The 25660-nt window shown below is 54.2% G+C and overlaps 1 protein-coding gene across 10 annotated transcripts; it reads right to left on the bottom strand.

The window, feature by feature from the left end:
- Positions 1 to 1618: 1618 nt before the first annotated feature.
- Traf1 (TNF receptor associated factor 1) lies at positions 1619 to 25187 on the bottom strand. Of its 10 annotated transcripts, none has more exons than XM_048813193.1 (10): positions 25047 to 25062; positions 23469 to 23623; positions 22050 to 22186; positions 21453 to 21821; positions 19739 to 19823; positions 12360 to 12425; positions 11489 to 11899; positions 9908 to 10085; positions 8273 to 8421; positions 1619 to 6168 (listed from the first exon to the last, which is right to left on the bottom strand). In XM_048813193.1, exons 4-10 carry the CDS (start codon positions 21590 to 21592, stop codon positions 5950 to 5952), a joined length of 1248 nt encoding a protein of 415 aa, XP_048669150.1. In that variant the 5' UTR covers positions 21593 to 21821; positions 22050 to 22186; positions 23469 to 23623; positions 25047 to 25062; the 3' UTR covers positions 1619 to 5949. The 10 variants fall into 10 exon arrangements, with proteins under 10 accessions (XP_048669150.1, XP_048669148.1, XP_048669147.1 ...); XM_048813191.1 differs by lacking the exon at positions 25047 to 25062 and adding an exon at positions 24714 to 24822; XM_048813190.1 differs by lacking the exon at positions 25047 to 25062 and adding an exon at positions 24028 to 24165.
- Between the last annotated feature and the right edge of the window lie 473 nt (positions 25188 to 25660).

Below are 25660 nucleotides of genomic sequence, written 5' to 3'. Positions count from 1 at the left end.
TGGCTCTGAATGATGAGGCAGGGATGGGAAGTCAGGTCTTCCTGATACTAGCACTTGGGTCTTAACTATGAGGTAATCCTGGTTTTAATCTAGTTTCTGTGTTTGTATGAATCTTTTTTTTATTATTCGGACCCATTTCATTTGGAAATGTTGGCTGCATACCCTGGAGCTAAATCGATTGTGCGGTGTTGGGTGTAGAACTCTATGAACACACCTCGTGCCTCAATGTACACTGTAGGTGAGTGAATCACATGGTGTATGGGGTTACATGTTCCTAAAGTTGTTACCCCCAAACTCCTCAGCCATGTGACCTTGAAGAGTGACCTCACTTCCTTTAGCCTCAGTTTCTCTATCTGTGAAATTCATTAGTATCAGCAGCTCCCCCGTGAGTTGTTTTGTGAGTTGATTTTTCCTGTGGTGCCAGGATCAACCCCAGGGCCTTGCATTTGCTGGGCAAGTGGTCTGCACTGAATTGCACCCTCGGCCCCACGATAGCTCGTATTTACAGAGAACTCGCTAGCACAGATGCAGTGCTAAGCGCTTCTGTCCAAGATCTCATTTCATCCTCTAACCACTGTCAAGCCAGTGGTGTAGTGGAGGAGACAGAGGCTTAGAGGAGCCAAGCCAGGGAGTGCTGGAGATGAGACAAGAATGGGAACCCAGGTCTTCCCAGTGCCAGGGCTCGGGTTCTGAACCACAACCAGGCAACCCTGGCTTTGGGTAGATATTATGTTTGTATGGATCCGTTTTATTATTCTGACTCACTTCAACTGGAGATGTTGGGTTGTACAACCTGAAGCCAAGTCTCATCTACCCACCCACCAAATCAATTGCTTGCTCTTGTCCCACTTAGAATGCTTTCCTAAGGCTGGGGTGTAGCTCGGTGGCAGAGCGCATGCTTAGCCTGTGCGAGGCCCTGGGTTCAATCTCCAGCATCATGCACACATGAAGAATACTTTCCAAGGCATAGAACACCCCCTTAGAAAGCCTACGTGAGACTGGTAATCATTCAGAGTTAAGCGGGCAGCACCCACAGCCCCAGCTGCTGGGAAATGTTGGAGGAAGCCTCAGTCTAGAACACCTTGCTTCCAAGCCCAGCTCAGCCACCTCCTGGCTTGCACAGACCTTTCTGCCTTGATTCTATCATCTGAAAGCATGTGGCTTAAGATCATCTATACCTCCAGGGTGTTGGGAGCTTGCTCACAGGCCCTGGAAGGCTCCAGGCTATGGAATCAGGTTCTCCCAAGACCCCCATTAGCAGGGACATGGAAATCCCAGAGCTGGCGCACATCCAGCAAGCTTCAAAATCAGCTGTGCTGAGGCTGTGAGCACTAAAAATAGCTGTCACATCTTGGAAGGACATGGCCTGATCCAGACGCAGATGGGAGTGAAGGAGAGGGGGTAGGGAGCAGGACTCTTCACCTGCAGTGGGTGTAGGGACGGGGGGATTCCTTTCCTAGGGAAGGTCCCTATCCTCAGTTCCAACAGAGCTGGCTGCAGAACACTGCTCCTCCTGGCTGAGCCAATGAGAAAGACCCTTAATGCTGTCCAGTGGCTACAGATGTAATTCTAAGTTTTCTAGAAGGCAAGTTAAAAAAAACAAACAAACAGGTGAAGGTAATGTCAATAATATATTTAATCTGTCAAAATTTTTATCATTTCAGCATGTCATCAATATAAAAAATAAACAATAAGTTAAATTCTCTTTTCTATGGAGTCCTCCAAATCTTTTATGTGTTTTAGACTTACGCCATCTCAATTTGGTGTAGCCACAGTTTGCCATGGGCATCAGTGTTCCGTGGCTGCTGTAACAGGACCACAAACTTAGGGGCTTAAACCTGTAACAATCTATTCTCATAGTTCCAGAGGTCAGAAATCTGACATGAGACTTATGGGGCCCAAGTCAAGGTGCCTGCAGGGCTGCGCTTCATCTGGAGGCTGAGGGGAGAGTGTTCCCTGCCTAGGCTAATCTGCACTGAGCTACCAGTGTGAAGGTACTATTTATCTATAAAGGGGGTCTAGTGGCAGGTTAGGGGTGCTGCTGCCCCATGCAAAAGACCTCAGTTCAAGGAGGGGCCCCAGGGACCATATGGTTCACCTGCTTCATTTTACAGATGGGAAAACTGAGGCCCAGAGTGAAGAAGAGCTTGCCAGAGGTTCCCAGTGAGTTGACAGTCCAGCCGGGTCCACCTTGCCACATTCCCCGTGCCCTCTCTGAGCTTTGGTTCCCTGCCCCATGGCAAAAAGGCGAACAGGGCCAGAAATGGAGCGCTGTGTAAAAGGGTCACAGAGACACCCGACACTGGAGCTATGGCTTAGCCAAGGCCGATCTGCCTTTAGGGGCGAGAACTACTGCACCCCGGTTGCCTGGCCTGCAGTGCCCTGGACGGGTTGGAGAACCTTAGGTGCCTGCAAAGCCCACAGAGCCTTTTTGTCCCCTGCCTTCTTCTAGAAAGCCTTGGGGACAGCAGCTAGCAGGCTTTCCGTCCTGGCAAACGTCCTGCCCAAGGCTCAGCCCTCCCCCAGCTCTGCTCTTCCTGTGGGGCAGTGAGGTGGTCTGTCGGGGGCACAGGATCAGGCCAGAGCCTTTTGAGACTTGGGAGAAGACTGAGCCTGGGGCCTGGTGCTGGCCCCCCTGAGCTCCTCGTGCACCTTCCCTGTGCCCAGCTCCCAGTGGGCAGGTGGCTGGAGTGACAGACTCTCTGCAGGCTCCCCCAGGCCTGAGATTCTGGGTGCTCACTTCACAGTCTCCACAGGTGCCCCCAGACAGACTACTGCTGAGCCAAAGTGTCATCCACACTTATGAACAGGGCCAGCCACTGGCAGGAGCCAGACAGGAGCAGGAGGGGAGCTCTGTCTCTGTCAGGTCCTTCCTTCCCTCCAACCCCCACCCCTTCATTCCTGCTCCACCCCAACCTAGGCTGACCTGCAAAGAGACCTTGGGCAGAAGGACAGGGTCCAGGGCCACGCGGGCTTTGAAAACACCTGATTGCAATCCAAAAGGAGCGCTGGGCACATTGCCCACTCAGCTCACCATTAGGCAGCATCAGCCCAGGGGGTGGGGCATCTACTCCCTCTTGGCCAGCTGCAGATCAGGGCTTTGCAGAATCAACTTCCGAGGGACTGGGTGCCCAGCCTGTGGAATAGCCCTTAGTCACTGCTTCCTGAATGTCTGGCTCTGGGCCATTTCTTGTGGCCTGGGGTGAAGAGGTTGTGGTTCCTACCCTCTTACATCTAGGCGGGTGGCCAAGGCCCTGCAAGGGGAAGGACCAGCCTGAGGTCAGCAGGGATTGGGAGGCAGAGCCAGACCATTGGGAAGGGGGGGGTGTTATGGTCTTGATTTCTGGCTCCCATCAGTGGGCTGAAGGCCAAGGGTTGAACTGGTACCAGTGGCCGTGGAAGTAACAGTAGATGCCATTTAGAAAGCTCACCAAGCCACCTCTACCAATTCTTGCCGTGCACTGCCTGACTTCAACTCCTCAACACCCCTGTAAGGGTGAAGTTACTAGCACCATTTTACAGATGAGGAACTGAGGCCTAGAGAAGTTACATAACTTGCCCGAGGATGCTAAGTAACAGAACCAGCACCAAAACTGGACTCCAACGCATTCAATCTCGACCAGACGCCAGGCTGAGGCTGGGGATAAGGTCTCAAGTGATCTGCACATCCTGACCCCAGGAACAGAGCCATGGGCTGTGAGGATGTTGACCAGTGGCCCTGTGAGGGCAGGCAGGGCCAGATCCTAAGCTCCCCAAGATGCAGGGGCCTGGGCGGAGCAAAGACCCCACCAACACTCCCAGTGGCAAGAAGCCTCCCTCAGTCCAGCAGACAGTGCCCAGACTCCGGCGAGGTCAGTGCAACTGGCCTGCATCTGCCACCGCCCACCGTCCACAGTGGAGTCTAGAGATGGCAGGCGACTGGCCAAGTCCAAGCAGAGAGGACGGAGTCTCTGGACACTGAACACTCTGATGGCCGTGAGGCTGCCCTCACCCCCACCAGATGTGCATGGGGACAGACAGGTAACTCTCCAGGGAGGACAAGCAAGAGAGAAGCTTTTACCTTACCGACCCGGATGCCCGTGCCTCGGCTCAGCTATGAGGTGGTCCCCCAAAGCTCATGTGTTAGACAACAGTGAGGCATTCAGAGGTGAAGGGATTGGGATAGGAGAGCCTTAAGCTAATCAGTGTGTTAATCCACCTGAATGGGTTAACTGGGTGGCCACTGTAGGCAGGGGGTGTGGATGGAGGAGGTGGGGCATTGGGGACATGCCATTGGCGTATATATTTTGTCCCTGATGAGCAGAGTAGTCTCTCTCTCTCTGCTTCCTGCTGCCATGTCCTGAGATGCTCTCCTCCACCACGATACTCTGCGTCACCTCGGGCAGAGGACGGAGCTGAGACCTCTGAAACCAACAGCGCCAAATACGCTTTTCCTCCCCTAAAATTGTTCTTGTCAGGTCTTTTGATCTCCCAGACCCTGCGCTAGGGGAAACAGGCAGGCAAATGACCCATTTCACAGATGAGAACCCGAAGCCCTGAGGATTGAAGTCAATCGCAGCCCCAGTAAGCCATCGGGAGGCTGCAGGGGTGAGGGGTCAGGGCCTGACCTGATGCCCTAAGTGGCATGGGAAGTCTCAGGGCCCCTGGGAGGCGAGAAAACAAGCAAGGGCCACCAACCACTGTGACAGGCAGGAAGCTGCAGGGGCTCCTCTCTCCAGCCCCTCCTGTGTGTCACCTCCCTTGAGCATTATCACAAAACCCACCACGGGAGGCAGGCTGGGGAGGGTCTCCCCATTACAGAAAGGAGAAGACTGAGGCCGAGGGGGAATGTGCCTGTGGCACAGTGGCCTCTGATGCCACCCGCAAAACTGGCCATACCACCTCCAGCTCAGTGACGGCCTTCTCAAGTGTGGCTTGGGATGACCACGACTGTATACTGGATGAAATCCTCAAAGAGATTTGAAAAAACATTCTTTCTTTGGTTGTTATACATATTTAAAAGGTCAACCTCTGCCCGGTGCCCAGCGGTCCCGATTAGTCAAACCTGAGAAGTGAATAACTTGGATAGTGAACTGGACACAGGATTCTGGAAAGCCCCACAACGGGGGCCTCCAGGCAGGGGAAGTGGAAAGCAGTCTCTGCCCCCTGCCCTTCTCCACGTTCAACGGCTGCTCCCCGGAGCCTGCAGTGACCTGGTCTTATCTGGATGAAGGGAAGGGGGGCTCTGGCTGGTGGAGACACCAGACACAGGGGCTGTGTCTGCTCACAGGGGAAACCAAGCTTCCAGGTCCCAGGGGAGGGGGAGGTGTGGGCCAGCTCAGCCTGCCTGGTGGCACTGAAGGTGAGGGAGGGACCCAAGGGTGGGAGGCTCCTGAATGTCCCAGGGGTCCCTGAGGCACTAGGCTACCCTGGGCCAGCAGGTGTGGAATGGGGCTTCCTTGGCTCTAAGAAACATTAAAGGTCCACAAATGCAGCCTCCAGGCTGATGCCCTTTCCCTCACGTGGTCCTCCGGTGACGAGGGCCTCAGTCCAGGTCTGGACAGACTGAACCCACATTGGCTCCTGCCACTTCCCCTGGTCCTTGTTCTGGCCCTGAGCAGGGAGACAGCGTGTGGCCAGTTCTCCACTGGGGCCCTGCAGAGACCTCCTATCCTGCAAGCTTCTCTGCTCAGGCTCACTGGGCGCCCCTCGGGGTGCATCAACATTCAGGGTGGAGCCGCTCCTGGGCCTACCAGTGTTGCACGGGCTGCATGGAGGGGAGCACCCCGCCCGCCTCCTTTAGTCCTCTGCCTGTACGGGCCCAGCCCAAGGTCACGCCATCCTGACAGCGGTCACAGTGAACCTACCGGTCCTGCACAGATCATGTCAGTCTTGGCCCACCCTGTGTCCCGGGGTGGTGGGTGCCAGGCCCCCAGTCTCAGCTGGTCCTCCCTCAGGGGCCCCCCTGCCCTAAGCACTGGTCTCCACGATGCACTTGAGGAACATGGTGTCGTCCTTCACGTAGGCGTGCTTGGGCGAATGCAGCCTGTTGAGGGGGAAGAAGAGCGGGCAGCCGCTGGCCACGTTGGTTTCACTCTGAGGCCGCTGGAAGGACGCTGAGCTCAGGTCGGGCCGGAAGGCGTCAATGGCATGTTCACGGTTGTTCTGGTCCAGCAGCATGAAGGTGACCTGCAGGGCAGGGACAGATGAGAGATCAGGCCTGGGCAGCAGTGGGGCTCGGAGGCCCAGATGGGGGGCTTGGAGGCCCGGGTGGAGTGTTGAGGGCCACAGCCAAGGCCCAGCCAGACTGCGGCAGTGGAGGGCTCCGTGCCCGTTGCCTGTGTGGCCCCAGTGACACTTAGCTGGGTCTGACTAGAGTCAAGGAAACCATGTAAGGACACACTCAGGGTACTGCATGACCCCCATAAACGGAAGCACCTGGTATTCTGGGCAGATTCAGGGGTTGTCCTAGGATTAGGATCAGCTGTCCCACCCAGCAGGCAGGCTGGAGGGTGTCCCAATGCCACAGTCAGGTTTACTGGGCCGTTGGGGGCTGAAGGTGGGGCAGGAGGCTGGACTCAGTATCCTAAATGTGCCCTTTGGCTCAGAAACTTCTGACTCATCAACCACAGCTGGAACCTCTGGGTCCAAGCAGAGAGGCAGGAACAGACAGGGCTGTCAACCAAAGCCCGGTGACACTGACCTGAATTCTGGTATTCACAGAGCAGATGTGTGCTCTCCTAAGAAGCAGATGAACCCCTCTCCCTGGCACATGTCCCTGAAATGTTTGTCGGGAACTGAAGCTGCTTCTCCTACTGAAGTAGTTCTTTAACTTGGCTGCAGGTTAGAATCCCTTTGGGGCGGGTTAACCGTCCTGATGCTCAGCACTTACCACTTGCTGGAGCGAGTCTCAGTGCTGGTGTTTTTAAAAAGCGTCCGCAGTAGCTTTGGGAACCACTGCCTACTGACCCACCTGGCTGCTCCCCACCCCAGCTGAGCTCTGCAGCCTTGACACCTCCCCTCACTAGATGCTGCTGTTCACTTGCCGGGATACCCAGCCTCTCCTGACTCTCCTTTAAACATTTTTTTAAAATTTATTTTTTAGGTGTAGATGGACACAACACAATGCCTTTATTTTTATTTGGTGCTGAGGATCGAACCCAGGTCCCGCCCGTGCTAGGCGAGCGCTCTATCGCTGAGCCACAATCCCAGCCCTAAACATTTTTAATAGACTATTATTTAGAGCAGTTTTAAGTTCCCAGCAAAACTGAGTGGAAAGTGCAGAGATTTTTCATCCCCAGCACCGTACCGGCACCTCTCCCACTATCAAGACCCTGCCCCAGAGAGGTGCACCCGCTACCAAAGATGAACGTGTTCGAGCACCTGTTGGCCACCAGAGCCCGTGGTTCACATTAGGGTTTACTCTTGGTGTGGTGCATTCTGTGGGTTTTGAGAATGTAGAGGACGTGTGTCCATCATCACAGTATCATATGGAATAGTTTTGTGGGCCTCAAAAATCCTCTGGGCTCCATCTCTTTCTTCCTTTTTCTCCCCTACTGACCAGAAACCACAGATCTTTTTTCCTGTCTTCATGATCCACAGTGGGGATCAGACAGTACGACTGGCTTTTCAAGACTGGCTTCTTTGAATAGCAACATGCACTTAGGCTTCCACGTCCTTCCGTGGCTGGACAGCGCATGCACACGGAGCAATGCTTTATTGTATGGATAGGCACAGCTGGCCCGTTCTCCCGCTGAAGGATGCCCTGCTTGTTTCTAAGTGTCAGCAGTTAGGTATAAAGGTGCTATGAACGTCCAGGACATGTTTTCACCTCCTCTGGGCAGACACCGAGGAGCATGACTGGGGGATCGTGGGGCAAGAGCATGCTAACTTTTTAAGAAACTATCATACTGTCTTCCAAAGTGGCCGCGCCATTCTGCATTCCCACCAGCACGGCATGGGCTCCCCTGCATGTGGTGGTGTCAGTGTTCTGGATTTTGGTCATCTTAACTCCGTCCTAGCCTCAGAGCACCTCCTCCTGGACGTTTTCCTTATCAGGCCACCCTGTGAATTCCACTTGCACACGCCTGCCCTTCGGGAACTCCATGTTCTGGACATTTTAGCTGCTGGGCTCAGGGGCTGGAGGGAGCCTTGACTAGATCCAAACTCAGCTTCTTGTTTTAAAATAGGGGGAACTGGAAACACAGGGGGTGGGGACGTGCCCAGGTCACTCGGCCAGTTCATGGCTAAACAGGTCGTCTGCCCTTCCCCCCACATTTGCCCAGGCCCATACCTTGTTCCGGAAAGGCCAGGACAGCAGAGCATCGTACTCCCCCCTCATGATCACGATGAAGAGTGACAGGTGGGTCCTCTTCCCAGTGCCGTCCCCATTCAGGTACAGCCGCAGGCACAGCTTGTAGCCATACTTGGCAGTGTAGAAGGCTGCAAGGCAGAGGAAGGGTCAGCAGAGCTCGGAGGTGGAGATGAGGAGACCCAGGCACTGCAGTTAGGTGCGCCCAGGGTCAGCAGCTCAGAACCAGGCAAGCTCCGTGGGAGCCTGGCCGCCTTCTCAATGAGCGAGTCAAAGAGGGATGGGCTCCCCGAGGTCGGGCAGCCTAATGGCTGTCGGCTGGCCTTCTGTATCACAGACGCAGGGCCGCCCTGAGCTCTGGCTCTGTGGTGTTGGTGAGGACGGAGGATCTGCACTCTGAAAACCTCTCCAGGGATACCAGAGAACAAGCTCTGGCTCTAGGACCCTCTTGGAGAACCCTGCTCTCACCAGCCTGCATGTGATCCTGGAGACCAGCCCGCGGAGGAGAATGGCTGCCGTGGCTACCGGGCTGGGGGCAGAGCAGGACCCCACCTCCCAACACTGGTCCCTTCTGCTGTCCTAGGCCAATGGCTGGGCTCTCGCCCTGGGCAGCTCTAAAGGCCATCCCATCGGAGCCAGTTCCCACAGCTGGCAGCTCTGGTGGCACCTCCCTGGACAGAGGCAGGGTGTGGGGCAGGCAGGAAGTGGTGGAGGAGGGACAGGCTGACGGTCTGACTCATCACCGGGTGTTGGTGGAGCAGGAAGCCAGAGGCAGGCTGGCTTGTCCCCTCTGTGGAAAGATGGAGGAGGAAAGGTCTAGCCTCACATGGGGGCAGGATGTGAGGCCACCCCATGAAGAGGTCCACCCTGCAGAAGAAACGGCTTTGGGACCTGGTCCTGCTCTGGGGTGTAGCCCTCTGCTGCCTTGCCATTGTCCCAGTCTCCTGAGGGAAGCAGCTTCACAGGTGACCGGTGGGACTCCTCCTCCTTCTTGGCCCCTCCCGGTTCACTTGGACACACAGGAGTGACATGGCGGGCGGGGGGAGGGGGAAGCACATGCTCCACACCTGGCTTCTGTGCAGCCTTGGTGGGATCTAGCCTTCTTGGGCTTCAGTTTGTTCAACTACAGAATGATGTCGAGGAAACGGGCACCAGGTGACGGAGGCGCTGAGTGGTGACCCAGGAGGCCCCAGCACACGGTGCAGTACAGATGGGGCCGAAGCCACGTATACAGGAATGGGAGCGTTATATGCACAGGACATGCATGAGCTGCCCACAGTCAGACCAACCGGACACCAGCGTGAGCGGGTCTGACCCAGTTCCCTCCTTGTCTAACTGCAGACCGGGGCTCTCCGTGGGTGGGTCCCACAGTATCCCCCTTATTTGCACGGACTGCGGCTCACGTTGCACCTTCTTTCACACAGAGAGCCTCTGGGTTAACGATTTTTATTCCTATTTTCAGAACGCACTGACTGCTGTGTGTGGCTGAGGGCCAGAGGTCAGGGCACAGCATGCCCACTGTCCCCGGTCTCAGCATGATCCTAGGCCCTGGCCTAACGGGCCCCGCGGACTGTCTCAGCACTGGCTCCTGCCCACCTGGTCACTGTGCCCTGTTACCTGGGGAGAAGAGGCTGATGGTCCTGCCACACGCGGACTCATGGCACCGCCTGGCGACGTTGGTGATCTTCCACAGGAAGGTGCCGTCGTAGGAGGCCTCCTCCATGAGGCGCAGGCTCTGCTCCAGCTTGCCCAGAGCCTGGTCTTTCTGGGCCAGGGTCTGCTGCAGCTCCACCACCTGCAGGAAGCCCAGTCAGGCAGGGACACCGGAGCCCGGCATGGGGACGAGGTGGGGATGGCGGGATGTGGAGCGGACATGCCCCTGACCTGCTGTCCTGCTCCCCATCCCCCGGGGCACACACATCTGCATTGGCACGTCTCCTGCCAGGAGTCCCTTTCCCTTCCTTTGCGAGGGGCCGACTCCTAGTCATCCATCAGGAAGCAGCTCCCCTGGCCCCTCCTGGGGAGGCCCTCGCCCCTGGCCCTCGCTCAGCTGGCCTCTCCTCCACTTTCTCACAAGGCTCTGACCATGGTCTGGGAGGCCTGATGGCCTGCCTTTCCGACCAGCTGGGCCTAGGCTCACTTCATCCGTGTTCCTATTTGGCAGGGGGCTAGCCTGTAAAAGGACAGCCAGGAAGTTTGCTGGGGAGAAGACAAGGTCCTCAGGAGATGTACCTTTTCCCTGCGGCAAGTTTCATAAATAAAGGCTTTGTTTGGCCACTCTAAGCAGTGCCCAGCCTTGCTAGTGGGATTTCCCAACGAAATCTGAAAGAACAAAACTATCCTCAGGTGAGGGAGCCAGGAACTGAAGTGAGAGCCCTTAAGGAAAATTTAACCCCTAATTTTACTGATGCGGAAGCTGAGGTTCTGAGAAAGTGACTTGCTTAGAGCTACTCTGTAAGTTAGTAGTGGAGCCAAAACTAAAATCCAGGCCTCCTTCTGTATGAGACAATGATGTAGTGTTGCTACAAAATAAAAAGCAACATTAGCATAGTGACTGGATATGACAGGAAAAGTATAAGCTCTGGAATAAAGGAGGAGACAGATGGGTGGATTATCTGGAGTCAGTCTGGGACCTGGGATCACTATATTTGGGACCTGGGACCATTATATTGGCTCCAAGCAAATATGATCCTTTAGAGACTGAGCCCATGCATATGAAGACCACAGGAAACAACAGGCTCTGAAGGACAGGAGAGACCCTGGGCATTTGGCCTAAGGAAGGAAAGGCTGGTTAGGACGTAGTCACTGACTATCCATCTCTGAAGGGACTTGAACCTGAACTTGTTTTGTGGACCCTGGGGGCCAGGGCTAGGAACAGTGCAGGGGAGACAGACAGACATGAGCTTAGTAGAAGAAAGAACTTTCTAATAGTGAAAAGTGTCCAGCAACAGAATGAGCTGCCCGGAGCGGGAGGGAGCGCCCTATCTCAGGAGCAGCTCGGCAAAGGAACTGAAGCACTGGATGGGGTCGGGGTTGACCTTGACTGGGGCTTCTGACCCCGGGCTCTGCCTGGAAGGTCCTGGGGCCCAGGAGACGGGCGCCTCTGCTCTGTGAATGTTAGGGGGAGGCCGGCCTGGTGCTCTGGTGACGGGTGGCAGGGGCCTCCCTGAGCTGACCCTGAGGGCCTCTCACGCTCACCCTCTGCTCCAGGCTCAGGATGTGCTCACGGTCCAGCTGGCTCTGGTGGAGGGAGGCGGCCAGGGCCAGGTGGGAGGCCTCCACCTCCTTGTTGAGGACGGCCACGATGTTCTCGAACACACGCAGCTTCTCCTCCAGCTCGGCCAGCAGCTTCTCCTTCAGGAAGTGCTGCAGGGCCAGCTCCTCCTGGCTCTCGGAGCAGGGGGCGCGGTAGCAGTCCACCTCCAGGTCCCCCGCCACCTCCACGGCCGCCTGCAGCTGCAGGTCTGACAGGTTCTGCTCCAGGGCCATGGGCCCAGAGCCCAGGCCAGGGCCCAGCTGGGCCTTGCAGTGCTTCATGAACCCCAGCAGCAGGCTCAGGTGGCTGGCGTAGGAGGAGGCCTCGTGCTCCTGCACGGCCTGCGGGCTCCCCTGCAGAACAGCAGAGGCCATCACTGGAGAGGGGCGGATGGGCCAGGAGGGTCCTGGCATCAAAGGCCACCCAGGAAGTCAGACCCATTTCCCCAGCCCAGGGGAGTGGCTCTCTGTGCCGTGGGAGGGATTCAGGAGGACCCGGCACCAGATGTGCCCATGGTGAACCACATGCCTCCCAGCCTCTACAGAGCCATCCTTCCCTGCCACACAATCCCAAGTCAGGACCATGGAGAGAGGCGTGGGGGTCACTTTCATGACCTGCAGCAAGGCTTAGGTGAGACATTAAGAAGAACTTCCCTGAGCACTATGATGACTTAACAGAGAGACCTGTCATTTGGAAAGTCACTGGTGTAAGGGACATCCAGAGGAGCAGCTTGATGTTATAGGAAAATGTCAGAGGGGTTCAAGAAGAAAGACCCAGAGGACACGACCACAGTGGACACACGCAGATGCTTACCTTGAAGGAACAGCCGATAGCTGCAAAGGGACACCCGACTCCAGCCTTAGCCACCTCAGGGTGAACCTGGAAATAATAATGGTGTCACCGAGGACATTTTATGGGGATCCCTGTGGTCACCCTTAGGGCTCTCAGTACAGCACCAGGCTCCATCAGGGCAGGAGGTGGGCTGGGCACATGACTTTGCACATGCTGTTCCTTCTGCCTGGACAACTCCTTTCCACCCTCTGAGCCGCAGCCCTTTTATGACCTTCCTTCAAAACAGGACCAGGGCCCCTGCTGTCATCTTCAGCAGCACCAGGACCCCTTGCACACGGACGGCTCTGTGCTCATCACTGTGTGGTCGCCCCCACTGGTCTGGGGGCAAAATACTCAATGGCTACTTCACCAAAGAAGACGTATGAATGACGAATCAGCCCGTGAAAAGACACTCTGTGTCACCAGTCATCAGAGAAGGCGAATTATAACCACAGTGAAATGCCACTCCCCACCTGCTAGAGCAGATGAAATTAAGCTGTGGCGAGATCGAGTCTTGGCGAGGAAAGGAAGCAGGAGAATTTTCTCGTGCTGCTGGGTTCAGACACCGTGGAGGCATCTTATCAGGCTGAACCATCCTTCTAAGATAACTTATGTCCAGCCCAAGAATGTTCTTGATAGCTCTGCTCAGAACAGCCCTAAACTGTGAGCAATCTATGTAACCAAGTGGTGAACAGATAAATAAAATGTGCATCCATACTACAGAACACCGCTCATCCACCAGGTGGAATTAAATAGTAACAGGAGACGACATGGGCGAACCCTGAAACATTACGCTAAATGAAAGAAGTCACACAAAAGATGACATACCATTCTACTCTTTTTTTTTTCCCCTGATATTAGGGATTGAACCCAGGGTGGTCGGCCCCTGAGCTACCTGCCGAGTCCTTTCAGTTTTTTGAGACAGTATCTTGCTAAGTTGCCAAAGCTGGCCTCCAACCTGTGATCCTCCTGCCTCAGCCTCCCAAGTGGCTGGATTACAGGTGCATGCCCCCCTCCCCCCCCCGGCCCTTGATTCCATTCTTAGGGATTCTAGAAAAAACAAGGCTACAGTGGTAGAAATTAGATGGGCTGCTGATCCAAGCTGGGAGGAGACGGCGCAAGGACACGGACAGCTTTTTCCAGGGCAGAACTACCGTTAAGATGGTGTTATGCTTTAACCAGGATTCATCAAACTGTATACTTAAAACAAGTAAATCTGACTGCATGTAAATAATAGCTCAACTTTTCAACAGCTTTATTATTTTGATTCGAAGGAACGAGTTTGTGGGGCACAGTGAAAGGGGATCTGGAAGAACAGAGGAGGACACTAGTCATCCCTCTGCACGAGGAAAATAAGCAGAGGGCCGTGGGCGTCATGAGCAGCTGGTCTGGGACTCATGCACCACCAGTCGGGGCCCACCCTGCCCCACCGTCCTGGGCTTCAGGGACAAGTTGTTCCCAGCCAAAAACAAAGAAAGAAAACAGATGCTTCTTGGGAGACGGGCAGAGGGCAGCCTTGGCAGGGAGACACTGGCTCTGGGGAGTCAGGGGCAACAGAGCCCCCCTCTCCTCACAGGTCCCTTTGATGACAGGTGGGAAGCAGGAGCCTGATGCCGAGGGGCCCGGGAGCTGGGCAAACGACCTGGGGGATCTCGGGGTCTGCGAGTCCCACGCGTCCATGATTCAAAGCCTCTGCAGTTCTAAGGTTGAAGCTTGGAGTGAGTCATCAGAGGGGTAAGAAGGTGACAGTGGCCATGCTAGCAGTGGAATCTGAAGCGTCCCCTGAGTGAGGTGTGTCCTTCTGTGGCAGAGCCCTTATGGTGTGGATGAACAGGGAAGCCAGCTTGGGGTAAAACGCCAAGCAGACATCAGGGTGGCACTATGACGTGTGTGTACAGGTGTGGGCTGTGAACAGTCGAATCCTGGAGGAAGAGGAGGGGCAGGGTGACTCGAGGGGCCTCGGAGATTAGCCAGGCTGCCCTGTCTCATCAGCCATCACTCCCTCCTCAGAGAGTAAGGGCTTAGGGGTGTGGATTGGGGTTTGCAGCACACAAACTTTCTGTCACTTCACATGCTAGCCAGGTGGCCCTGGGAGAGTCATTAACTTCTCTGTCTTAGTTTCCCCATCTGTCACATGGGGATGACAGTGCCCGCCTTTAGAGTCATTGTGAAGATTAAATGAGACACTACATATGTGTGCTAGCATCAGTTATTTCTTGCAAAATAATTCTGGGAGTGTTTAATGGTTTAAAACAACACAAATTTATTATCTTACAGTTCTGGAGGCCAGAAGTCCTAACACTGAGGTGATGGCAGGACTGCGTTTCCTCTGGATATGGTGGTGGGGAATCTATTTTCTTCTTTTTTTTTAGCTTCTAGCAGCTGCCATAGCTTCAAGCCGTAGCTTGGGGTCCCCTCCTTCACCTTCACAGCCGGTGCACAGTATGGCTTGCTGACTTTCATCGCCCTCTTGGGAAGACCCCTGTGATCACGCAGGGAGCCCGGGGTAATTGCCCTACCTCGAATCCTGCATCTAATCACAGCCACAGCCTTCTTTTGCCACTGCCATGAGCTGAGGGGCCCCCGCCATTCACATGTTGGGGTTCTAGCCCCCCCAGCATGTCAGACAGTGGAGACAGGGCCACAGGCTAAAATGAGTTCATTATGGGTGCAGTCATCGGACTCGTACCCTTACAAGAAGGAGACATTTAGACGCAGAAGACCAAGTAAAGATGGCCACCTACAAACCAGAGAGGGGCCACGGAGGAATCCAGCCCCGCCAGCACCTTGTCTGGAACCTCACAGCCTCCAGAACTCAGAGAACAAATGCCCAGGGTCTGCCCACCCCGTCTTGGTGCTTAGTTAAGGCGGCCCTAGTAGAGAACAGCCACGAGCACCATCGACAGGTTCAGGGATTATGATGCGGACATCCCTGGCACATTTTTCTCCTGATACCACGTTCAATAAATGTGAGCCATTCGCAGTAGCATGACTGGTATTAACATTCTTCCTGCAGATGACCGGCCTCTACCCAGTAGCACATGCATCTCTTTTAACCCCCACGACGCAAGCTGTGACAACTAATTCTATGAAACTCTATCAGATTTCTTCAGATGGGTAAGAACGTCCCTAGATGTGTGCGTACCCAGAACGTCCTGCAATGACAGAGGACCGAGGCATTTCTGCATGCTGCCTCGTGGGTCCCGGCACCGTCCTTGGCGGCAGGCGGGGCTGGATGAGCTGCTGCCTCACGTAGACTGAGACTGGGCTGAGCCGCCAGCTGAGTCTGGGTTTTCTCTCCCCCAGTTCCAAGCCTTGGCGAGGCTGTGCTGCTCTCCCAGAGCTGTGTAGCTCTGGGGGCCTAAGCACTCTGAGAGGGACAGGGCTCTGAGGAGGATGGGGGCGGGAGTCAGGGACTCACAGGAGGCAACAGGGCCAGGTGAGGTACAGCCCAGAGCCTGAGGGCCACGTCCAGGGTCCTTTCTCCCCATCACGGAGCCTTCACCTCACCTGAAGGCGGGGACCAGTGGCACAGAAGGTTGCAGAGGAATAACAGGGGATCAGTCCCAGGCCAACCCCAGAGTACGCCTGGAGCCACAAGTGGACCCTATGTGAATGGCCTCGCTGCTTGCAAATTGCTCAAAATAAAGTTGGCAGAGGAATTTCCTCTGAGGAGGAAACAGAAAGAGAGAAAACAGCATGCCAGCCCCTGGGGAGCACGTGCCCTCTGTGTCTGAGGGACCTCTGGGTGTGGGTATTCCCCACCAGCCTGGCTACCCGGGCCCTTTGTGATCGGGTCACAGAAGGTCCCCGTGGGAGGCCCACACTCAGGGACCTGGGAACCCCCAAAGAATGTGTTAGGAGGGTGCCAGGAGCTGAAGGGCCACCTCTGGCAGCCACTGTGTGGAACAAGGAGGCTCTGCATGTGCCAGGTGCTGCCCACCATACTAGACTGGGCACAGAGACTGGCCGAGGATCTGGAGGCCCGGGGCTGGGTGTGTGTGTGTGTGTGTGTGTGTGTTTCTGCTCAGCCTCAGCTGGTGCTGACCGGGAGACACCCTAGCTCCAGGGGGACTTGGCTGTCTGATGCTGCCCGTTCCTGCCCTTCCTCTATAACTGGGCCAGTTCCCTCTCTGCTGTCCTCAGCTCTAGGAAGCCCTGCCTGATTCTCCTGGTTGAAGGTGGCCCTAGTCAATCCTGTCCTCCACAGCACTCGGTGGGATCTAGCACTTAAGGCTGACGCACGCACAACACATTTTGGGGGTATGGGTCAGCCCCCATTTGGAGACCGCATAGAGAAGATGCCTCCAGGGTAGGAGGCGGGAGCACGAGTTGGAGTCTGGCTTTGCCTCCCTCTTGCTTTGTGATGTTGGTCCAGATGCCCAAATCTCTTCCTCCCTGGGCCTTGATATATTACCTATCGGTAAAGTAGGGACACCACCACCGCCCACCACACAGGATGCCCGTCGGTCAGTGAGCTTACAGATGTAAACTGTCAGGGGTTCATGTCCAGGCATCACACTTCAGGGGACACAGATGGAGGACATTTGCCCCAGAGGCATACAGGTGCAACAGGGATGTGGTATGTGTCTACCCCAGATCAGGAAGGGCCCTGGGGACAGGAGGCTGACTTGCCTTTTGTGGCCCTCACAGGAGACAGATTTTAGCTCAGCATAAGTAAAGAAAAAAATCACTGCAGTTGTCAGAGTCCCCCAGCGTGGACAAAGGTTTCACAGAGTCACGAGCTCCCTGTCTTTGGAAGGACATGAAGCCTCACGGCAGGGGTCCAGCACGGGGTGGACATTGAACTAGACGGCACAAATGCCTACCATCTTCAGACTCTAGAAAAAGTTAGGCACTATTGCGAGCCCCTGGCATCAGATGCCAGCTTGCTTTAGACCTTCGTGAATGGGTCAGAGAGGGAAGGGAGCGAGAGAAACACTCCCACTGTGGGGGTTTGGCACACAAAGTTCTTTTCCACTCACTGGTTCATCCTTCACTGTTATTTCTTCAGATAGATGACTCCAGGCAAGAACCAAGCCTCTAACCAGGTCACGTTAACCCTCTAATACGTGTGACTTACACCAGGTGCCGGTGCAGGACTCCGGGCCCCTCTGAGGGAGGTATTAATCTAATAAGTCAGAGGATGCAGACAAGCTGATAAGCGGACGGCGTGTTTGCAGGGGTGGGCACCTTTGGGCCTCGCTCCCCTGGTCTCCAGCCCAGTCTCTCTACCCTGTCTCCACTTTTTGGCTTCCCCCAGATACACAGTCCAACTTAGGCATCACCACAGATGCAAAGTATCCACTGATAACCACCTGCTTTCCCTTGGTCAAAAGTCCCCCCAAATTCCCATCAGGGGCAGGAGCCAGAGGAGTCCCTCGTCTTTCCACTCTGTGGCTTTGTGCAGGTGATTAGCCCACTGACTCAGCCCCACCAGCTCCTTCTCAGCAGGGCAGAGATGACTGTGCTGGGTGGGGAAGCCAGAAGGGAGGGGGGTCTGCCTGCATCTAACAGGCCTTCGCCCCTATGCCCAGAGCCTGTTGGAACACCTGTCGCTCCACCCCAAACGTCGCGCCATTTAGTTCAAGGCAGCAAGTTGCATACTGGGTTGTACAGGGCCCGCGGAGTCCCCAGAGTGTAAGCCTCTCTCCAGCACGACAGCCAAACGGGAGGCTCAAGAAGTTCTCCCATGGGTCAGTGGTTCAAATTAATCCTTCCTACACGGCCCAAGAAAGTGTACCTGATCCTGCCCCAGGAGGGCTGCTGAGGAAGGTTCGGGAAAGCCCTCCAAGCCAGAGCGCGGTAGGGCAGGAATCTCCCCTGAACTTTCTGAACATCAGGAACCAACCAGCACAGAGAAGGGAGACGCACCAGCCTTTGGCTCAGCAAATGCAAAGAAAAGCTCCCAGGCAGCTGCTGACCCATAGCCTGGACATCACAGATACTGCAAAGGCCCCGCAGAACCAACCTGACATCTTCACTTTACAGAGGAAGAAACAGCGCCTGGGAATTGCCTCCAGCCATGCAGTGAATGATCCAAAACCATCTTCAAATGCCAGCCTCCTGATCTCCACAGAAGGGAGCTTTGTCTAAAAGCAGCCAGACGTCTGTCCCACAGAGGGGCAGTGAGGATGGCCACTGAGACTCCCCAGTGGGCCTCGGGTCTCACAAATAAATGAGGGGGTTGGATTTTGAGCAGTGATTCCTACCTGTTTGCATTCACAGGCCCACGAGAGTTTTGTTGCTTTACTTGGGAGACTACATTAACATAAAGATTGCTATCTTTTTATTGTACCTGGTAAAGGTTTTACCAAAAACTATCATCTACTATTGAATTTTGTTTATACAAAGACATGTCCAGGAAGGACACAGTCTCAGAGTAGTGTTGATTCTATAAATGGAGATAATTTAGCTTTATAAAAATTCACTATGCTTATTTTTTTTTAAAAAATATTTTTATAGCAGATGGGCACAATACCTTTTTTTTTTTTTAATTTTTATGTGGTGCTGAGGATAAAACCCAGTGCCTCACATGTGCTAGGCAAGTGCTCTACCAACTGAGCTACAACCTCAGCCCACTATGCTTATTTTAAAAAATTTTTTTCATAAACCAGTGGATGGGATGTGGAAACTTCTGGGCTGTGCAGGTACCCAGGAGAGTTCTACTAGTTTGCAGGGGCAGAGTTCTAGATGGTGGTGTCTGAGAACATCTCCTCGCCCCTCACATTTTAAAGGTGTCTCTTACTTCTAGATGCACAGCTTGGCAGAGCCTAAGAGGGGGCTGATAACGGTCTATCCCTGCATCAGGAGGCTGGCTAATTTATTCCATTAGAACCTCAGAGTAAGTATTTTGGGCTTTGAAGTCTCGTGGAAAGTACTCTGCCATTGCAAGGAGAAAGCAGCCACAGGTAATATGTAAATGGGTGGGTGTGACTTTATTTATGGACAATAAAACTTTATGGACACAGTGGTTTGAATTTCATGTCCTTTTCATGGATCCCCCAATACTATTCTTCTTCTGATTTTTTTTTTCACCCACCTAAAAATATAAAAATCATTCTCTGCTTTTGAGCTGTACAAAAACAGGTGGTGGCCGGATTTGGCACCGGAGCCACAATTTGTGGACGGCTGGTCTAGACCGTGGTTCTCAGCCTAACTCTATCACAGACCAGCCAGGTGGCTCTGGGGAAGACGCTTCCCCACGGTGAACGCCAATCTCCTCGCTGCTCATAAAGTGAATTCAGTCCAGACTCAAGGTAAAAGAGGGTGCACCTGTCAGGGGATATCTGGGCAGCTGGCCTCAACCTGAACAAATCAAGAGAACAGACAGATGCTCTTTCCTGGCTGTGCCAACATACCTTCTCCTGAGTCAGAAGGCTCCTTGGGCTTTCAGATTGGAGGTTGTCCCCTCTGCATTTGGGACAGATCCCATCTGGGCTGTTTCTGGGGAGACATGAGCAAATGCCCTGAGTGTGGCGTCCACTCCCTGCACCACCCACTCCGCTGGCAGCTCTAAAAGCCCAGGCCTTGCCCAGCATGGTGGCTGACAGCAGCGGTCACACAGGTCCAGAATCCTGGAGCCGCCATTCTCAAACCTCCAAAGCCTGGGGCATCCATGTTTTTCTGTGGGTTTGTGGGAAAATTCCTTGGCAGCCAAACCTGACCTGAACTGACCCTTGCTGGTCCCACTTGATGTGACTACTTGTATGTTTCACTGTAGAAACATTAAAGTGCTTGATTACAGGGTAATCCCCCTATCCCTGCTGGAAGAATTACATAATATGCTGACTTGCTTTTCTAAAATGTGAAAAAATTCTGAATTCCAAAATATAACTGGCTCTGGGAATTCAGACAGGGACTGAGGACATGTAATTAAGTCACTCTTCTCAGCACCTTCTATTGCGTTTTGGTTTCTTATATCTGGTGATTACAGATGATCATGGCCTATTAGAACAAGAAGGGGGTCTCAGTTATCATCTAGCATGGAGTTAGGACAGGGTGTCCGATTCTGACTTGGGTTACACATGGGCACCTGTGTCTTTATGAAGTCCCCAGGTGATTTTTACTGACTTAACCCATTTTACAGGTGAGAAAATTGAGGCCTTGGAGGCCTGTGGATGGGCCAAGGGTGGAATGAGTTCTGAGCAGGACAGAAGCCTCTTTGTGCTCAGGGGCTTTGTGCCTTTCCCTCCCCCACCTGCCCTTTCCATTCTCGGGACCTTCTGCCCCCTTCCCACACCTCCTGCCTCCCTCTTCTCTGTCACATTTGAAATTTTCATTCAGCTTGATTCAGGTTTCCCACCTTAAGCTGAAAAGCCCCAAAGAAAAGGTCATGGCCACAGTATATGGCTTCTCGAGAGAGCACATTTATGCCAGGAAACTGACCTGGGGCAAGCTGACCTCATCTCTCTACAAGACTTCAGGGTCCTCACTTGTAAAACAGAATTATAATAGTACTCACCCCTCGAGGTTGTCCTGAGGACATAAGGAAAGAGTACTTGACATACAGCAGGTGCATAACAGTTGCTTAAGGCAAGATGCTGATGTTTCACTGAAGTCATACACTTCTGAGTTGTTCAAATTTTAAATATAAATGTCTACATAGATACGTATTTTTATCTTATCTTTGTCCCCTTTAAAGGGTTTCCAGCCAAGTACTGAGATATATTTATTGAACCATTTGCCATTCACCAAGGAGCTGAATACTCAATATTAGAAGAGCTTTTTTTGAGTATTGTTCATTAGGTCTTGTAACAATTCTGCAAGGCAGAAAACTGCTTTACAGACAAGAAAGTTGGGGCTCAGAGACACCGGCAGTTTGCCCCGGGCCACACAGTGAGTGCAGAGGTGGGTCTGGAGTGTGGACACTGTGGGGCTGAAATCTTTCTGTGGCTACTTCTCCTTCTACCCACAGCCACAGGGGCAGCATCAAGGAGAAAAGGGTGTGGACCCTGAGGCCCAGAGAGGTACAGTCACTTGTCCCACGTCCCTGGCTCCTCTCAGCCTCCCTTCCATCAGGGGTCCCTCCCCAACACCTTCGTCCTGCCCACCCCCTGTTTCTCGTCCCCTCACCTCAGGTTCTCAGAGAGACAGGCTGTGCAGCAGAGGGCCCTGGGTTCTGGTGGGTCCTGGCAGACAGTGCGAGGGCACCCGAAGGGAAACTCATTCTCATCAGGGGCCTGGTGGGGGCTGCTGGCCGAGTTGGAGGCCATCTTGGGGGCCGTGCAAGCTGCTCCAGGCCAGAAGGCAGCCCTGTGGAGTCCGTGGGGAGAGGAGAGGAGGGTTCTGGCCTGGGCCACCTCTCTGGTGAGCAGAGTCTCTGGTGATTTGATCTTTTCCTCTCTGGCTGTGTGTAGTTCAACGTCACAGCTGAGTCACAGCAGGGATGGAGCAGGAATTACCCTTCGTGGTGAGAAAAATCCCCTGCATGGTGACCAAAGGCTTCAGGAGTGTCCAGTCATTTTTTAGAGTGAGAAAGAGCAAGAGAACGAGTCAGAGAAAAAGGAGCAGGTCACAGACTTTCAGGAGCCAGAGTTCCCCTGAGAACCGCAGGCTGCTGCTGGCTTCCTCTGCCTCCTCCCTGGGGCATATCGGTAGAAGCCACAGCTGGCCACTTGTCTTGTCCCCTGGGACCTCTGAGCAGTGTAAAATTCTCAGTGGGATGCTCACCTTCTGGTGGAAATCCCCAGGGTCCTGGAGGCTGGTCCCAAATTCAGGTTCAAGGTCCTTTAGCTCTGCCCTGTCACTTTTACCTGGGTGACCTCAGGGAAAAGTCACTTTCTCACTGTAGGTCTTGGTTACCCCACCTGTTTAAAAAAAAAAAAAAAAAAGCAAGTTTCAACTGGTGGTCTGTCTCTGGGCTTTAGGATTCGGCAACTCTGTGACTAAGCCTAGAAGAGGGAGCAGAAATTCTTCTGACAGCCCAACCCTGCTGGTGGCATGTTGCACCAGTCACAACAGTGACAAACAAAGCCCGCCCCTTCTTTGAAGTCCAAGGCCTTAGGACCTCAGACTCGCTGGGCTCTCTCCCCACAGCCCCACTCAGGAAGTCATAGGTGGCTACATGCTCGGGTCAGGCGCCACCACTTCCCTGCTCTGAGAAGAAAGCACTAAACAAATAAAGATCTTAGGGAGTGGGGGCTCAGTAGCCAATGTAGACATATTTGCAGGAAAAGTGGACCGTGGGAACCGTGCTCCTGGCGTCTACTGTCTGCTCCCTTCCAATCCATACAACAACCTGCTGGGAATGCCTCTGCAGTCACACACAGGTTCAGAGAAGCAAGATGCTTGGTCTGGAGTCACAGAGTCTCTAGTGGTGGAGTGGGATTCGCACCAGGGCTATGGGTCTCCAGGGTCTGAGTTCTTCAGCCACAGAAGAGTCATAAGCAAGGCAGCTGGGTTGAGCCTCCAAGCCGAGCTCCCCTTGATGATCAATGGAAAAGATGACCCTTGCACATCTGTCTATTCCACTGAGTTGCCACTGGGGTTCTGCACATATTCAAAGTGATTTCCAATCGGGGGCTTTGAGGTCAGACAGACCTGAGTTGGGATCCTGGATCTACCACTTACTAGCTAAGAGTCCTTACACAAGGGCTTTACTTCCCTGAACCTTAGTTTCTGCATCTATAAAAATGGGGATAGTGATACCGCTTCACCCAACTGTTCATGATGAGTGAATGAGATGGTGGGTGAGAGTAGAACACAGTTCATGGTCCAAGTGACGTGCTCAGAAGGCTTTGACATTTTACTCATATTATGGCCATAGCCCCTTGACTCCTCAAAATCGGGGAAGAAGATGAAAATGGTAAATTACACAGAGTATTTTTACATCTGTCAACTTAATCTGAGCCTCCCAAGTGGGCAAGGCAGGTTGGATGTTGTCATCCTGCCCTCAATAAACCCAACTGCCCACCTTTCCTGGGCTTCCAGGGGCTGTTGGCAAAGAAGTCACTGTGTCCTATGGCCGCAGTGTAGATCAGGACTTCCACCCTCACCTGAGCCTGCCCAGCACTCTCAGCCCACCACTCTAGTTCAAATTATCAGACATTTAACTGCATGCCCCAACATGCAAACTTCCTCCATTCCCACCTGCCCCTCCTTCCCTTGGTTTGGGATAGAAGAGGAACCCAAGCCTTATCTCTCCATGCAGCTTCCATCCCTTTCTGTCCCCTCTGACAGGCCAGTTGTCATCCACTCCCTCTAGATGCTCCATCCCAACAGCATCAAAATATGCCCGAGCTGCTCTAATAAGTTAAAAAAAAAAATAAAGGCATTACTTTTTAGCACTGTTAAGTATTTTACATACACCATCTCATTTAATTTCTACATGCCCCCCCCCCCCAAGAGGCACATATTATCACCATTATCCTCATCTTACAGATGAGCGAACGGGGAGAGGTAAATCAGTGACTCGGGTTAATAAGCACAGGTTAATAGAGGTTAGCAAGCACAAGGTCCTCTGTTCAGCTACCTTCCAGGGCATGCCCGAGCCCAGAGCTTTGCTCTAATCACATGTGCTTTAAAATTGTTAACCTTCATTCCAAATCCTCCTCTCACAACTATTTTTTCTCCCCTCTCGGCAGACCTTCTAGAAAAGACTGTCTACACAGGTGCTTGAGTCTCCTGGAAACCATTTCCCCAAGATTACCGACTGCTCTGGCCCTTCCTTCCGGAATCCTTTCCTTCCTGGCTTCCCGCACCCCTTTGGATGGAGTCCTTCCTGCGTCTCTGGCTGCTCTCCGTGGGTCTCCTTGCCCACTTTCCCTACCACCTTGAACCTCCATCGATTCTTCTCCGTGGATCCACCCACGGAGATTCGCGCACGCGGAGTCCCCAGCGTCACGTGCCCCAATCTTCCCCATTGGTCCTGGGGCGCGCTGGGCCCAGACTCCGCTTTCCTTGGCAAGTTTCAGTGGCCACCCTCGGGCGCGGGGCTTTCGATCCCATCGCGTCCCGCCGTCCCCGACCCAGCCCCTGCGGCCCTGCTCCGCGATGCCGGTGGCCAGTCTGTCGCCCCCAGCCCTGCCCATACGCCCCCCAGGGCAGGTGACTGTCGTTTCACCACAGTCACAATTTCAGATGCGCGCAGAGCTCTGCAGAAACACCAGCCCGTGTCTGTTTCAGGACGAACGGGCCCCAGGGGTACCCCAGGCGCCCGCAGGAAGGGCCGGGACCGTGAGTTGGGGACCGGCTTGGCAGCGCGGGTACCAGGGTCCGGCGCGGCGAGGCCGGCACTTGGGGAGCCCCGCCCGTGCGAGCGCAAGCTGGGGCGTGCGCGGCTGGCGGGGCCGGAGCCACCCCGCGGTCCCGGGCTGGGTGGGGAAGGCAACCAACCTCCGCGTCGCCACGACCTCCCCGCCACCAGCCGGGAGCTTCCGGTGGGCGGCCCAGGACGTGGCCAGGCCGGCGGAAGCCGCGGTCCCCACAGCCCCCGCTCGCTCCGGGGGCGGGGCGGACGCTCCTCGAATGGGGAAACTGAGGCCGGCGGCCGGCACCGAGCTCCCGTTGGCAGTATTCAGTCCCCTCCTCCGCGTGCCGCGTGCCAGCCCGGTGCAGCGATGGCACTTACTTAATAGTGCAGCGCCCGCCGCGGAAACCAGCCCACCCCGGGGATCTGGACCCGCCGCGGCCCCTAGCCGGCGGGAATTCCTGCCCCCCGAGTCTCACCGGCTCGTGGATTCCTGCAAAGAGCCCAGGGCACTGCCAGGCTCGCCCAAGTTTAGACAGTGGCCGCAATCAGGACGCAGCCCGCCCTTAGGCGCTGCGCATCTACAAAACTGGTTGTATGGAGGAATCGTTTCTGCTTTTTAATCCAAACACAGCGGGTGTGCACGCACACCCACACACCCACGGCTACTTGTTCCCCATGAATTTATGTACATGAATCAAAAAGTTATGGAAATTAGCGTTGGTGTAGAATATGAGTTTAAAGGGTAAAAAACATATTGTTTGCGAATCACTGATTTGACAGGTCTCCTCTTTTATCAGATCTCTAATTCCTGCGGACCAGACTGCTCAGGGTGGAGGAGGACGCCCACCTTGCTGATTTTGTTTGACCTTCCTAGGGACACCCATGAAACTCCCTTTGTGTGTTATGATCCCTGTTTTGTTTGTTTGTTTTGTCTTGACTCTAAGGTGGAGTTTTAGAACTGGGAACAACCTTCTGCTTTTCTCTTTTAACCTGGGGTGTATGTAAGTCTCCCACCCATTAGAGGCTGAGCTGCTGTCTTCCAGTTTCAGGCAGACAGGCTGGGGCTGCAGCACAGATGAAAGCAGAGAGG

This window comes from Marmota marmota, unplaced genomic scaffold, assembly GCF_001458135.2.
Source record: "Marmota marmota marmota unplaced genomic scaffold, marMar, whole genome shotgun sequence".
NCBI lineage: Eukaryota > Metazoa > Chordata > Mammalia > Rodentia > Sciuridae > Marmota > Marmota marmota.
The sequence above is the reverse complement of the archived record's forward strand: the minus strand, read 5'-3'. Positions and strand labels throughout refer to the sequence as shown.

Coding starts and splice junctions, on each gene's coding strand:
- Traf1 (XM_015497668.2), bottom strand. CDS start 21,592: ATGGCCTCCAACTCGGCCAGCAGCCCCCACCAGGCCCCTGATGAGAAT. Junction 12,426..19,738: donor GCCTTCTGACTCAGGAGAAG/GTATGTTGGCAC, acceptor TATTATTTCCAG/GTTCACCCTGAGGTGGCTAA. Junction 11,900..12,359: donor CTATCGGCTGTTCCTTCAAG/GTAAGCATCTGC, acceptor GCTGTTCTGCAG/GGGAGCCCGCAGGCCGTGCA.